The following is a 14,403-nucleotide window of genomic DNA, read 5'->3' on the forward strand; positions in this document are numbered from 1 at the left end:
ATGTAAATGTTTGTGTTTTACTTGGCAGAATGGTTTCATCTCAGATCTGAGACATTATATATTCCTCTCATTATATAGAGCACCTGCTCCATAACTTATACATATAATCTGAAATTTAATTTTAATTTGGGCTCCTTTGAGAACTCCTTCCTCTCCATTCACAAAATATGGCAAAACAATGTGTCTCCACTCTTCCTCTATGTCACTTTATTTCTGCATTCCCTCCACTGGTTTCGTGTAACTGGCTGCATTAGTTTGAAAGTCCTATAGCTTTCCTACAAAACCATGTATGAAAGGCAAAAACGATTTCAGTCTCATCCAACCACAACCCACAGCTCCAGTTCTATTTTCAATGATACTTTCATCAGGTCAGGTGCTACATTTTGTTAGCTGCCCTCAGGTCTTAGGACAGTTTTCTTTCTTTTCCAGCCTTTCCAGCTTTCCAAACAACTTCCTGCAATGCAGTGTCTAATAGTTAGATTTTTGCAACTTGACTAGCCGCAAAACTCAAATGGAATTCTGAAACAGCAGTATTAAAAAATTCTTATGAGAATTATTTATGTTAGAGGAAAGATAAGTAGTTTCTCCACAAGGAAAATTTGATCATTTGTGTGTAATTTTGCCCATTCTTTTGATAGGTGCCAGTAATTTTGGTGTTCATTGTAGAATAGCCAAACAAAATGGGTTCAGAATATGTGCTGGTTTGTCTGTTTAAGACGGATATTGTCTCTGTTTTACTGCTTCAGGGTGACATGGGCCCAGCTGGTATGGTTGGTGTACCAGGACTGATCGGACTAAAGGTTAGTAGCGCACACACACACACACACACACACACACACACACACACACACACACACACACACACACACACACCAGTCCTTACTTGTTAATAACAATGACTGTGTGATTTGTTGTACAGTAAGGTCCAAAAGTCTGAGCTCTCTACCAGAAGCTGTTTTTATAAGGACAAATACAAACTTTTATGCTGATTTTGTAACCCATTTTATTAGTTCACATACTAATTTGTACACATTTCTTGAAACTGTAACAAATGTATTCTTCCATAACAGAGTTACCAACTGTTATTGTAGTTTTAACTACTGTAATTTCTTAACAGATAACACCTGATGTTCACTCAAATACAGTCCTCTATGTGTTACATGTTACTGTCTGCTGCCTTCATTTAATAATTAAACTACATTCTTATAATAGTTACATACATTTTTTTTAGATAGAAACACTTCATGGTCATCTGTAACTTACTCACTCACATGTTCATGTTTATCATGCTGAACATTCTCCACAAGGGGGAGGTAGTGTTGTGGCAGCAGGGTTGCCTTTCCCATCACTGTAACAGCTATATAAAATAGTGGGTTTAATGTACACAACAGTAAATATACTGTATATTTACTGTTCTCGAGGTGCAAGAAACAACCCTTTGTTAATCAACCCAAGCACAAGGGTATTAGTGTGACAAATTACCCGCTTGTTCCGCTTGTTCCTAGTTTAACATGGTTTTGTTATTGTTTAGGTTTCGGTTTCTCCTATCTTGCTTATTGTTTTTCATTAACTCACTCAATTACTGTCTCACAGCTCACCAGTCTGAAATATTTTTTCTTCAGTAGCTTCCTTCGTGTTTGTCATACAGAGATGTTACTTACACATTCATGTTCAAGTACTCAAGACCTATTTTTAGTTCCCCATGTCGGAAAACAGCATTACCTCTGACTTTTACAAAGTCCTGACACTGGAGACTCCTTCCAAAAAGGCAACATAAATGTCTCCAGGCAGAATACTTCACCATATCATTTACACAATTACACGTTTTTAATCCATTTATGTGGAGAGTCCTCCATATAGTCATAGTTGTTATTGTAATAGTTGTTAAAACATTGATTTATTAGAATGAGTGCATTAATATAAACCTGTGATTTGCCTTGCAGCCAGATTTACTGTTAGAAATTAGAAATTAGAAGTTAGAAATAAAATTTAAAAAAAAATTAGATGTTAGAAATTTACTGTTACTGTTACAGAAAATGAATGAACACCATTTGATCAATCAAATTTGAGAATTAGAAGAAGTACTGTGTTATAATAAAGAATAATCCATTGAAGTGAAGTGAAGTGAAGTGACGTGTGGCCAAGTATAGTGACCCATACTCGGAATTTGTGCTCTGCATTTAACCCATCCAAGTGCACAGACACTGTAGTGAACACACACACACACACACACACACACACACACACATCGTTGATAATTAAAAATGAAAATTGTTTTTGGTTATGAATTTAGAGTTTTGGACCTCACTGTATCTCTCAAGGCTTGAATTGAATATAAAGTGGGTGTGTGCCATTTGTGTGTATTGTTTTGTGTGTCATTTGTCTGTTTTGTGTCTATGTGCCAGGGTGTTGCTGGGAACATGGGCGAGCCCGGACTGAAAGGTGATAAGGTGATCTGAATGCTCTTATTGGCCCTGTTATTCTGCAGCATGCCATGGAAAATCCTTCCCCACTGGTTGGCCTGTGTTGAGCATGTGCTTTCAGAACCTCCCCTGTCGGTCTGCCCCTGTGTGTAGAATGATCAGAAATGTCTCTGATTGGTCAGTGAGAAAAAAAATACTTTCCCAAGTTTATCCACAATGGCCAGATTTCGCTCCACCTGATATCCCTCTTGCACAATACATGAAAGAAGAGCAGCAAATACATAAAAACAAGTGTAAATAGCTAAAAAGTAGAACATACAATAAAGACTACTAATTATAAATATGTCATATATTTAACAGTTCTTGAGGATTTCAGTGTGAATTAATTGCACAATAAGGGCATGATTTACTAAGCTGTTCGCGCTTGTTTTCAGACACAGTTAGGCTGCATTCAGTGTTATGTAAATACCCAAAACACGCAAGGTCTATGTCATGCAAGCATCAACAGGCAAAGTACTCTTCTTATCCTTGTCAAAAAGCATTTGATAGAGGAATGGGAAGAGTGACTAATTACATAATCGAGGTGCTAAAATGTGTGTAATTAGTGGCAATCGTTTTTGCGCATGATTTTGTCCAACTTCTATGCGTAGTATATGAGTAGTATTTTTTTAGGCATTCTCATGGACATTCTTTATTTATGAAAACTGTATAAAATGTGACATAAAGTGTGACATTATATTATACATTTTATATTAGAACACTATACAGTTTTCTAATAATGCTTGTTCATTGGACTGCTATTGTCACGCAGATCATGCAACCATGGAATACAGTTTGATTACACCTTTATACAGCATTATAGCTTATTCTGTACACAGCAGTCTTAATTAGGTAAAACTAATTGGGAAACTAATGACATTAGCCATTGTAATGCCTTTCACACCATTTACTTGTTCTGGCATGAGTCATCACCCATGCACATTTCATTTGGCAGGTGGTCAGTTGCTAATGTCATTTGTACTGTGAGTGAATGTTTGAGCTGTGCCTTGTTACATAAATCTAGCCCCATCTGTCTATTTTCTCATTAGTCACTAGAGAATTTCTGATTTTGTCTACAGCCACATAGACGTTGGCAAAGTCAGGCCAGACCCACATTGGACTCAGTGCTGATGTTAATTTTGGGTTGGAGCAAATTTAATCTGTGCCATCCATTTAAGCATAAGATTTTAAAATCATGCAAATATGCAAGTCTGATATCACACTTATTCCTTAACTAAGAAGGATCCCACTACCTCAAACATCTCTTACATTCTCTCTTTCTCATTCTCTCACTTGCTTCCTCTCATCTGTCTCTTAGGGTGAAACTGGGCTCCCTGGACAGCAAGGGGAGATCGGGTTCCATGGAGACAAGGTACGCATTTAGGGTTTATGGTGGTGTGTGACCCATACTGCAGTGCTTAGTAATATCTTGCTGACCTTAGCCATCTCCATTAACTTTATCTCAGTACAGCTGTAACATTTATTTTAAAATTGCCACTATATCTCCCCCTGGGCATCTGAAAATAGGTGTATGTTTTGTGAGTTTGTTTGCAAGAGAATGAAACTTCCACAAAAAATCATGTATTTGTCTCAGATTTCTCACTCTTTGACACAACTGTGAAATTCTGAGAACAAAATGACATGAACATGATATAATATGTAATATCAGGTGTCAATTAGCAGGCCTACTGGGTGAATGTAAGCTCCAGTGTGCTGCCTAGTTCCATGTTTTGTTTGGCCAGAACCCCAATTGACTAGAAGTGCTAGCTAACCTAATGCAATACCTTATATAGACTACAGAATTAATGAAAACTTGAAAATGAGTTTTGCATGAATGTATAACTGCTCACAGACTTCCACAGACTGCCCATAGTCAACATTTAACACTGTGTATACACAGTGCCTTGCATAAGTATTCACACACTCCCCATTTCCAAAATTTGTACTATTAAAACCAGAAATTCAAATGGACTTAGATACTTTTACTTATGCAACCAACATTTCTTTTCTCGATTAACCATTGTATCACAATAAAAAATATTTTGCACCTTTAAATGTTGGACATATTGTGTAAATGGTAAAAATCCCAATTAAGACGTTTTTGGACTGTACTGTATGAGTGTACATGGTGTCCTCTAATTTTGCTGTGTGTTTTTTGTTTCAGGGAATTCAGGGTTTGCCAGGGTTGCCAGGTCCTCGTGGAAAACCTGGACCTCAGGTGAGCTTTTACTTTATTTCTCCTATAATGGAAACCAGAACAACAAATCTTATTCTCTGTTTATAATGCTGCAATCGGCTTCCTTTTCCTGTCTCAAATTCATGTGTTTTTACTGTTCTTATGAATATGCCAGCTATTTTAAGAAAGGTCCCAAATTAGAGTTCATTTTTTTAAAAATATTCCTTTGCTTTCTTTATTATTTTTTTTCTTGAGTGTGTTGATTTATGTAGAGCACAACTTCTTATCTGCTAATTAACCAATTAACAAACAGGCTAGTGAAATACAATAGAAAGGTAGGTTATGACATTATTTCCAGTGACACTTCTTCAGTTTCAATGAATGCTTTCCCATCCAAATATGTCCTTTTAAGAATTTTTGAAATTTTTTTGTGTGTGTATCCCCCAGGGTAGACCAGGAGAGAGAGGGCCTGACGGGGTCCCTGGCCCACCAGGTCCTGAGGTAAAACCTAAATCATAATAAAGGATATATAAATTAAATAATACTAATTTATCATTTTGATGTATTACTTTGTTTTGAAGGAGTATTAATTTAATTGTTTTCAGGGTTTTCCTGGTGACATCGGACCACCTGGACAAAATGGGCCTGAGGGACCAAAGGTTAGTGTGTTAACGAGAGAGGTTGATGTGTGTGTGTGTGTGTGTGTATTTGCACTTGTGTATGCAGTGGTCCAAAAGACAGTCAGTTACTCTGAAAGCTTGCAAAATATCAAAACACACTGATATATAAATGCACTCTGTACCAACAGCTATGGCAATTTAAATGTTTGTCAGGCCACTGAGTCTCTTGTGTGTATGTATTTGCCACACAGGGTGTACCTGGGATGAGGGGGTTAACAGGACCTCGTGGAGCTGCAGGACGAGAGGTGTGTGAGTGTGTGTATGTGTGAGAGAAAGATAGAGATAGATATAGAAAAGTATCCCTCTTACTTGCAATGTATAAATGCAATGATTAGTTTTTTGTATTTTATTAAAAGGGAGATGAGGGCCCAGTTGGACTACCTGGACTGACAGGACTGGAGGTGAGCTTCTTAATTCAAACTTCCTAATCTAAATAAAAACCAGCTCAACCAGTTGGTGTGTGTAGGGAGGGGAGGACTGACAGCTCACAGTGAAAATTATGTTAAATTATTTGTGAGTGTGTATGGTTTATATTATTAAGCTGCAGTAAATCCCAGGCATTTCCAGTCTTACTGTACTTAATGGCTGTAATATTATTACACTAATGAAGAGCCTGATTACATATTTGAATTAGGTGTGTTTGATTAGTCCTGGAGCAAAACATGTTTAACCTTATTTCCTGTGTAAATATTTAGTTGTAAATGTATTTATTCAGTTTATATGTCATCTGGGATCTTATTTTTGGCCTTCCAATGGCAGTAAAAAGTCTCACTTGCGATCAGTTTTTTGGTGGACACACAAGGCTGTCAGAGGGCTGTCGTGAACTAGCTTAAGTTGGGACACGTGGAAGGATGTGTGGATGTGCCAGGATCTGGGGAGCTTGAGCCTCACCATAAAGGCATTAATGATGCTCTCAATGGTAAATGACCCAATGGCCCAATGACCCAAGTGAGTTTTTTGGAACTGTCCTTGAGGGGAATGTCTTTGGATGACAGCCATACCTTTTGGCCGGTGGAGGTGCCGGTGGAGCAGGGCCTAATGGGCTTCAGCGGAGTGGAGCAGGGCCTAATGGGCTTCCTTCCATATCTTGCGGCACCATCGGATGTGGACCTGCACAGACGGGACAGCAATATCGCCCTCCTGGATAGGAGGCTCATAACCAAGGGAACACTTAAAGGGGGACATACTGGTGGCAGCACTGGACAGGAAAGTTGTGGGCGTACTTGATCCAGGGAAGCTGAGAGCTCCAGGTGGAGGGGTTGTTGGCGGTGACACATTGCAGTGCTGCTTCCAACTCCTGATTAGCCCCCTCCGCTTGCCCGTTAGTTTGTGTTGGGTTGTGTTTCTTCAGCCAAGAATAGCCTAGCAGAAGAGAAAACACTGGAAAAACAAGAAAGGGGAAACACAGGGAGATATACGGGATCTGGTCGGACCATGACAGAGGCACACACATTACACAATCGTCCATCTGAAGTGATATCCACCGAAGTGCACCTGATCCCCAAATCCCACTTTCTCATGAAAATAAATGCAAGAGCTTTCTATCATATACTGTATGTGACATTGCCACTATTTTGTATGAAAACAAGAAAAAGGGAAATAAGAAAAAATGTGTAGGAACTATTGTTTGGGGAGATGCACAGACCAAGGATTGTCTGTTCTGCAAAGAGACCTGATATATTGCAAAAAATTACTATTTTTATACTGTGTGCTTCCAGGAACCATGTTGTGTTTGTCATGTAGGGTGAATTGTGAATTGTGGCTATAAAATTGTTATATGCAATTATAGAGGCAAGTGGGTAATATTACGAGGATAAGTATAAATGATCATATGACCATCCAAAGCAATATCTGTTTGGTCCTTTTTTTTCAAAGAAGGCACAGACCCATTACTGCATTTTGATGGCCGCCAAAAAAATATGTTTAAAATATATTCCTTCCCCATATAGTTACATTTATAACTGAACTATGCTATATTCACGTGTGGTATTTATTTCCCTTTAAGCTGTGATGCATTTTAGGTTAAGAATCACCAGTTCTTCTGTCATTCACTTTCCATACATACCTACTCTAATATTTCCTTTCTTTTGGACAACAATTCTAATATACACTATATGGCCAAATGTTTGTGGACACTTGACCATCACACCCAAAATATGTGTTTGTTGAACATCTCTTTCCAGATTTAGTCCCTCTTTCTGTTATAATAACTTCTTCTGGGAAGACTTTCCACTAGAGTTTGGAGTGTGGCTGTGGGGATTTGCCCATTCAGCCACAAGAGCATTAGTGAGGTCAGACATTGATGTTTGGTGAGGAGGCCTGCTGTGCAGTCTGCGTTCCAATTCATCCCAAAGATGTTCAGTGGGGTTGAGGTCAAGGCTCTCTGCAGGCCACTCGAGTTCTTCCACTCCAACCTTAGCAAACCATGCCTTCATGAACCTCACTTTGTGCACAGGAGCATTGTCAAGCTGGTACATGTTTGGGGCCCCCTTAGTTCCAGTGAAGGGAAATTGTAATGCTACAGCACACAAAGACTTCGAATACAATTGTGTGCTTCCAACTTTGTGGCAACAGGTTGTGGAAAAACCATATATGGGTGTGATGGTCAGGTATCCCCAAACCTTTGGCCATATAGTGTATCTTTATGTGATTACAACTGTTGGCACCTTGAATTCATTTTTAATGACCACATTTGTTGAAATGTACTGCTATGCGCACTCAGGCCAGCTATCCTTGTGCGTTCTAATAAACTGTTTAAAAGCCATATTGCTTCTTTTAAAGGAAGCTTGCTCTATAATTGGCCTGTTATTAGAATCAGCTTGTCAGACCCACTGTCATCTTTTACATGCATTACTTTTGTCTCATAGAGCTAGAGAGGTTATCATGGAATAGGTAAATATATATAATAAAACTTCAGGGGGCCATTTGGGGAAATATACTCAATAAAAAATTATTGTATGATTTGAACAATTATATTGATATACAGTATAAGCATATACTAGAGGTGTGACATGCTCATGCATTTTCAGTGGATGTCAGACAGCAGTAGATGGCATGAATTTGGTATTTAATGATTTAAGGCATAATCTACCATCAGCCAGACTTACCATATTAATAACCTTGCCATTATAGACCTTTGAATAATGACAGTTGAATAATGATTAAAAAAAGATAAGTTAGTAATAAGAGAATAAGTTCTCTAAGTAATAGAGAAAATGACATAAAAAATAGATCTACAATTCTTTTACTCCTCCTGCAGTAGAACTTCAGTACTTCATAGACTGTCAACTTGAGATTCCTGAGCTCATAGTGTAGCTTGTTGGCTTTCAAATGGAAGCAGAAAATGTGTGATCCTAATTGGTTAATCCTGGTTCTCCCCATAGCACCTGTTAGCCAATAATATGTTATTAAAGAAAATAAGAGACTAGTCTATTTGATGGTTAAAAACGCAGTCGTATTGAGTTTGTTGACCTTTTATGAACATCACTATAGAGCAATTACTGGAAAAATGTTATTTCACAAAAACATCTTTGTGCAGCAATTGAGCTATAATGATGTTCATAAATGTTTTTGTATGGAAATGGAAAATACACACACACACTTGATTTAATTAGCTAATTAGCAAGTGGGCAACACTGCTGTGTATAATTTCTTCATGTGTTTTTTGAATATTTTATAGCAGAAGCTAGTCTAAATCAATATTTATACCACACTACCAGTGTGAATTTAAAAAAAGAATCTAAAGCAAAAAATATGCCGCAAATAATTGATTAAAAACTCTTGAAAAGTGAAAATGGTGGGTTTGGGTTTGTTTTCAGAAATATTTTTCAACACTGTTGTTATATGCTGAACATTTTCAGCTATTTTCTTTTGCTCGCTCAATTATTTTCTCTTTTCCTGTTTTTTCTTCTTAGGGTATTATGGGCAAAAAAGGTTTTCCTGGCAAGATCGGTCCTGAAGGAGTTAAGGTTAGAGTTCAAATACACACACACACACACACACATACACACACATGAACTGAGGGCACAAATGCACAACTGAACTTGTTTACTGTTTCAGGGGGAACAAGGAGACACAGGGAAGGCTGGTCCAATGGGAGAGAGAGTGAGTGTTATATGCTACACAGACACCTGCACATTAAAGATGTAATGGTATACCATTATAAGAATAATTGAAATGGTTTACTATTAGTTTTTCACACTGAAAAACTATAGAGGGACAAAATTACTAAAAAAATTGTATGATGCTACAAATTTTCAGTAGCAGTACTAAACAACTCGCTACCTAAATGAATGAATGGCTGTTTCCATGGAGCAATGTGGACACGTTACAAGATGGCAGTGCTTAGTAAAGCAGTACCTGGGACTTAAGGACATTGTGACGGCATTCAATTTTACAATTATTACTGCATGTAGCCAAATAAATGGCAAGCGAATGTAGTCAGTCTGCCTTGGCAACTGTGAGGGTATTTATCATTGAATCAATACCATCAAATCTGCTGCCATCTTTTCAAAGATACCTCAAAAATGGTGAAAAATGGTTAATCGCAGTCATTAGTCTTCATTTCAGGCTCCTATTTACACAGCTAAACCCATTTTCCTTAAAAGGTATCTCAGGTGGCATTCTCAGCTTTACACACATTTTTTCAGTGGAAGTCTGCAGTCAGAGACTAATGCTGTGTTCGACTTCGGCTCGTAACTCGGAATTTCTAACCTCCGACTAGGAAAAACCAAAGAAAATGCCCCCTCAACTTGGAATTCCTACTTGAAAACTCAGGAAGGTGTTCTCAACCCCAAGCACATGAAGCGATGTCAAAATGACCATCTACAGTTAATAAAATCTCACTTCACTACTTTAAAAAAGGAGTGTATAGTAGGATGTACTTTGTATCAATCAACACAGACACATTACTTGATTAAATCTAAAACACTGACCACACAGTTTGCTGTTTTGAAAGTAAGTACTTCATAAACTCATGATCACCAATTTGAACATGCCAAGCTCAAAAATTATGTCATTCCGAGTTCCCACTTACAAGTTAAGTCGAACGCAGCATACGGGGAAGGCCTCTCGCTGTTTGCATTGGAATTGCAGTTCACTGTCCAGGCAGCAGAGGGCTCTAAAAACAAAGTTCTCCTTTAAGTGCTAATCTCAGTCAAGTGCTTTGAACTTACAGCATAATATTCAGTATATAGTGGTGTGCGAGTTGTAACTTGTAACAAGTGTGGTGTTTTTGTTCCTGGCATATTAGAAAACCAACAGCCATCAAAGAGATGAAAAGTCATAACTGTCAACTAAGGCCAATTTCTTCCACTCCAACCTTGGCAAACCATGTCTTCATGGGCTTGAATAAGTTTGCGCTAGGCCTCTTAATTAAAGTAAAAGGAAAATCTTAATGCTACCAAACACATAGACATACAGAGTCTCTGCTACCGAATACAGAGACTTTGTGGCAGTTTGGGGAGGGCACACATATGGGTGTGATCGTCAGACGTCTAAATACTTTTGGCTATATGTTGTGTATGATGTAAATTTTAAGTTGAGGGTAAAATACTGTGTGTATTTATCTGAATCCATTCATGCTGCTAATTTATGCATTCGCAGTGTTTTAATGGGCTTATTTGCAGTTATTTTCCATTCTAAATTTTGCATTATTGGGCATACTTTGGAAGACTTAAAAAAATGCTGTCTGTGGAAATTATTTAATTCCTGCATTTAATGTCTTTGAAAATAGGAAATTATACGCAGACTGCATTATATGCCAGAAATATTGAATAATATGCTTATTATCTGCTTCCATTTTATACTCTTTCACTGCTATGACATTTGTCTTTTGATTGTGTGTGTGTGTGTGTGTGTGTGTGTGTGTAGGGTTTGGTTGGCTTTGTGGGGCCAGTAGGTGAACCTGGACTGGCAGGAGAAAAGGTAAGACGCTTCACAGTTGAATTCCCTAAATCGACAAAGCACCGAGCATTTTGAGCATGACATTATAACAAAATATTGATATGTATACATGTGAGTGTGTGTGTGTGTATTTTTCCAGGGCGATCGAGGAGAGACAGGTTTGCCAGGACCACCAGGCGAAAAAGGATCTACCGTAAGTTTGCATTAAGACACCACATAAATGCTAACAAATACACAAACTACACATGCAGACACATACTGTATGTAAGAGTTGTGAATTTCAGTGGCACTGGGAAGTCTTTAGTATGTATGCATATAAATTTAAGCAGTCATACTATGAGTTGATAGAGTTGATTTTACATGTGGCATGGTCCACTGTCTCTCGACATCAGGCCCAAACGGAAAGAATCAATCACAGAAGTAGAACAATGAATGAAAAACAGAGAATGCATAAAAGAGAAATTACTAAATTAGAGACATAGCAACAAATTAAAATGAAAATTGAAATCTGTATCAATCGTGTACTTACGTGATATAACTACTTTACATAGACAGATGGCTACAATTCTACGATGGAGTTATTTTCTTCCAAGTTATGTGAAATACAGTACCATTTTCACTTGATTGGGCACAGCTAAAGTTCAGAGGACTTGGTGATCTAGATGAAACAATTAAACAATCAATATTCTGGCAATTTAAGACTCACAACCACTGTTCCCACTAAGCTGCGCGTATGCCTGGTCACCCGTGTCTGATGATGCTCCCATGCAGAAAAAATAAATCTGCCAGAACACTGACACAAAAATGTGTATAATAAGTTAGTCAATTGGAGGGACTAACAGATGATTGCAGTGTAGTTCAGACCAGCCACAGGTACACTTCTCATAACAGCACTATGTTTTTCTTAATTGAACGCCCAAACACACACATCAAAACAGAGATATTCTCTCTGCCACCCAAATTCACTTCTAACCATGTTAATTGTTCAATGTTTTTGACAATCACTACATTATTACCATCACTCATTCTGAGTTTCATGGTCTTGCTATCAGATGTTGAAGTGTATACGAGGTGGTGCTGTGACCATGGAAAGACAAAAGGGTCACACTGAAACAAAATGCAGTTTTGTATGAAATAAAGGAACTTAATTGATTAAGTATTTTGATTAAGTAAATTGATTAAATTTGACTAGTAATATAACTGTAATATGTGCATTATTTATAGTTTTAGATTGCATTAATGCATATTGGATGCATTATCTATTAAATACTTATTACATTTATAAAGTAGATTTTACAATGTAATAAAGCTGGTATCTGATACTGTCTACGGTTGAGTGTTATTCTGACAAATTAACAATTGTGTGGTAGAAAAGGTTTGGTAATGTTCACACACTTACTTATAAGCATAATTATTGGTCCACTGTTTCAAATATTCAAATATTATAATGAATTACACTATTTCAGAATTACATTATATACCTGTAGTTATAGGCTCTATTATATAATCTTCTATAATTTATAGCTGTAATTATTTTGTCATCAGTGTTTAGTTGATTTTGGCTGGCTCTGGTTATAAAATATTCCAATATGCCATCAACACAGTATAGTTGAGGAGCTGGCAGAATGTTACCATACTAAATTTTTCTGTCAACTTTTGGAGAAAATCCACTTTGCTTTTATAGCTGTTTTATAGACATCAATACCTGTTCTACATTGTTGGCACAAGATTTACTACAGCAGTAGATTCAGGATATAGTAATGACTACCATTTCCACAAGTTTTTTTCTCCATAATAGTCTAAATTAGAAATGTATTTTTGCATGGGACCCAACAAATAAGTCAGGCAGCAGGCAGATTTTTCATGCCAGATCAGGCAGTGAGATATGAAGCTTGCAGGACAAAGAAAGGCCATGTCAATTAACATAGGAGCATTTTGGATGTGGCCCAGTGCTCACACAGCATTTGCTAAAGATGAATGAATGAAAACAGTAAATTTTTTTGGGATTGCTGTGCTTCAAATTTTGGGAAATTAAACCAACTAAGTTAATTAGAAAATATTGTGGGCAGGTACAAACAAAAATAATAACTGTGGGAGCAGGCAGGATGGATCAAACTTTCTGTGGGAACAGATGGGATTGGTCAAGAGTGTCTAGGAGTAGGTGGAAGTGAGATTAAAAAAACAGCCCTGGACACACTTGTAATCTATTTTTTTAATTACTTGACTTAAATAAGTCACATTTCCCTATATAATTATAATTTCAATTTTCAAAATTTGCACAGCAGTCAACATGGCTTCCTCATTGATAACTAGATAACTAGTATAGTTAGTTCATTTATATATTATAGCCTTATTTAGCTAAACTATGTATGTAACAAGCTAGCAACTATTGTTTGCTTAGCAGCAAGCTACATACCTAACGTAAGTTCCTTCATTGCCCCTAGTGTTCTGTTATGTTCTCAAATCCAACATTTTCAGAAATGTCCTTTTTATTAATGTTGTGTTATGGGTTAATGTTATTGCATTATCATTGAAATCATTAGTTATATTTGCTTTGCTAATATTATTGTGTGTGCACCTCAGGATTATTATAGAATGAAATTAAGTGTGTGCATACTGTCTGTCTCAGGGACATCCAGGGACTCCTGGAGAGGCCGGACCTCCTGGACCACCAGGTTCACCAGTAAGTTCTAGCAGAACATTTTAAAAACTTGTATGTCCATAAACCTGAATCCTATTCATGATATAATACATTAAATTAGGAGTGTGTATGATTTATTTTAATATTAGAATCTCCAGACTTTTTAAACTAAATGCTAGCCACAGTAGCATACACTAATGGTTCCTATTTACAAAATTCTCTCCCATTTCCCGGTATTGAGAAAAGAACCAAAAAGATGTTTACCCTATACTCACATATAATAGTTAATAAAAATAGTTGTTAATTATTTTTATTAATTAAATATCCAATGATAAAACATGAAAGCAACAGCCATTAGATTCTAACTATCAAGTCAGGTCAAGTCAGGATGTGACAGATGTGTGAAAGTGTCTTACTACAGCTGTTGTTAAGTATTATCTAACTCAACACTGCAACAACACAGTAAAAAAAATTCCTACTATTTACACTTGTCCAAAATTCAAGTTTCTTGGAAGTTCAGATTCTCTGAACTTCTTCAAA

General features: G+C 37.1%; 1 protein-coding gene across 1 annotated transcript in view; it reads left to right on the forward strand.

Annotated features, from left to right (window-relative positions):
• Positions 1-14,403, forward strand: part of col27a1a (collagen, type XXVII, alpha 1a) — an 81,081-nt gene that overhangs the window by 39,513 nt on the left and 27,165 nt on the right. Inside the window, exons 15-27 of the mRNA XM_034311275.2 lie at positions 747-800; positions 2,406-2,450; positions 3,781-3,834; positions 4,627-4,680; positions 5,086-5,139; positions 5,244-5,297; positions 5,510-5,563; positions 5,675-5,719; positions 9,233-9,286; positions 9,378-9,422; positions 11,190-11,243; positions 11,362-11,415; positions 13,852-13,905. Coding sequence (XP_034167166.2) covers positions 747-800; positions 2,406-2,450; positions 3,781-3,834; positions 4,627-4,680; positions 5,086-5,139; positions 5,244-5,297; positions 5,510-5,563; positions 5,675-5,719; positions 9,233-9,286; positions 9,378-9,422; positions 11,190-11,243; positions 11,362-11,415; positions 13,852-13,905 — 675 coding nt within the window. The remainder of the gene's footprint in view (positions 1-746; positions 801-2,405; positions 2,451-3,780; positions 3,835-4,626; positions 4,681-5,085; positions 5,140-5,243; positions 5,298-5,509; positions 5,564-5,674; positions 5,720-9,232; positions 9,287-9,377; positions 9,423-11,189; positions 11,244-11,361; positions 11,416-13,851; positions 13,906-14,403) is intronic.

This window comes from Pangasianodon hypophthalmus, chromosome 15, assembly GCF_027358585.1.
Source record: "Pangasianodon hypophthalmus isolate fPanHyp1 chromosome 15, fPanHyp1.pri, whole genome shotgun sequence".
Taxonomy (NCBI): Eukaryota; Metazoa; Chordata; class Actinopteri; order Siluriformes; family Pangasiidae; genus Pangasianodon; species Pangasianodon hypophthalmus.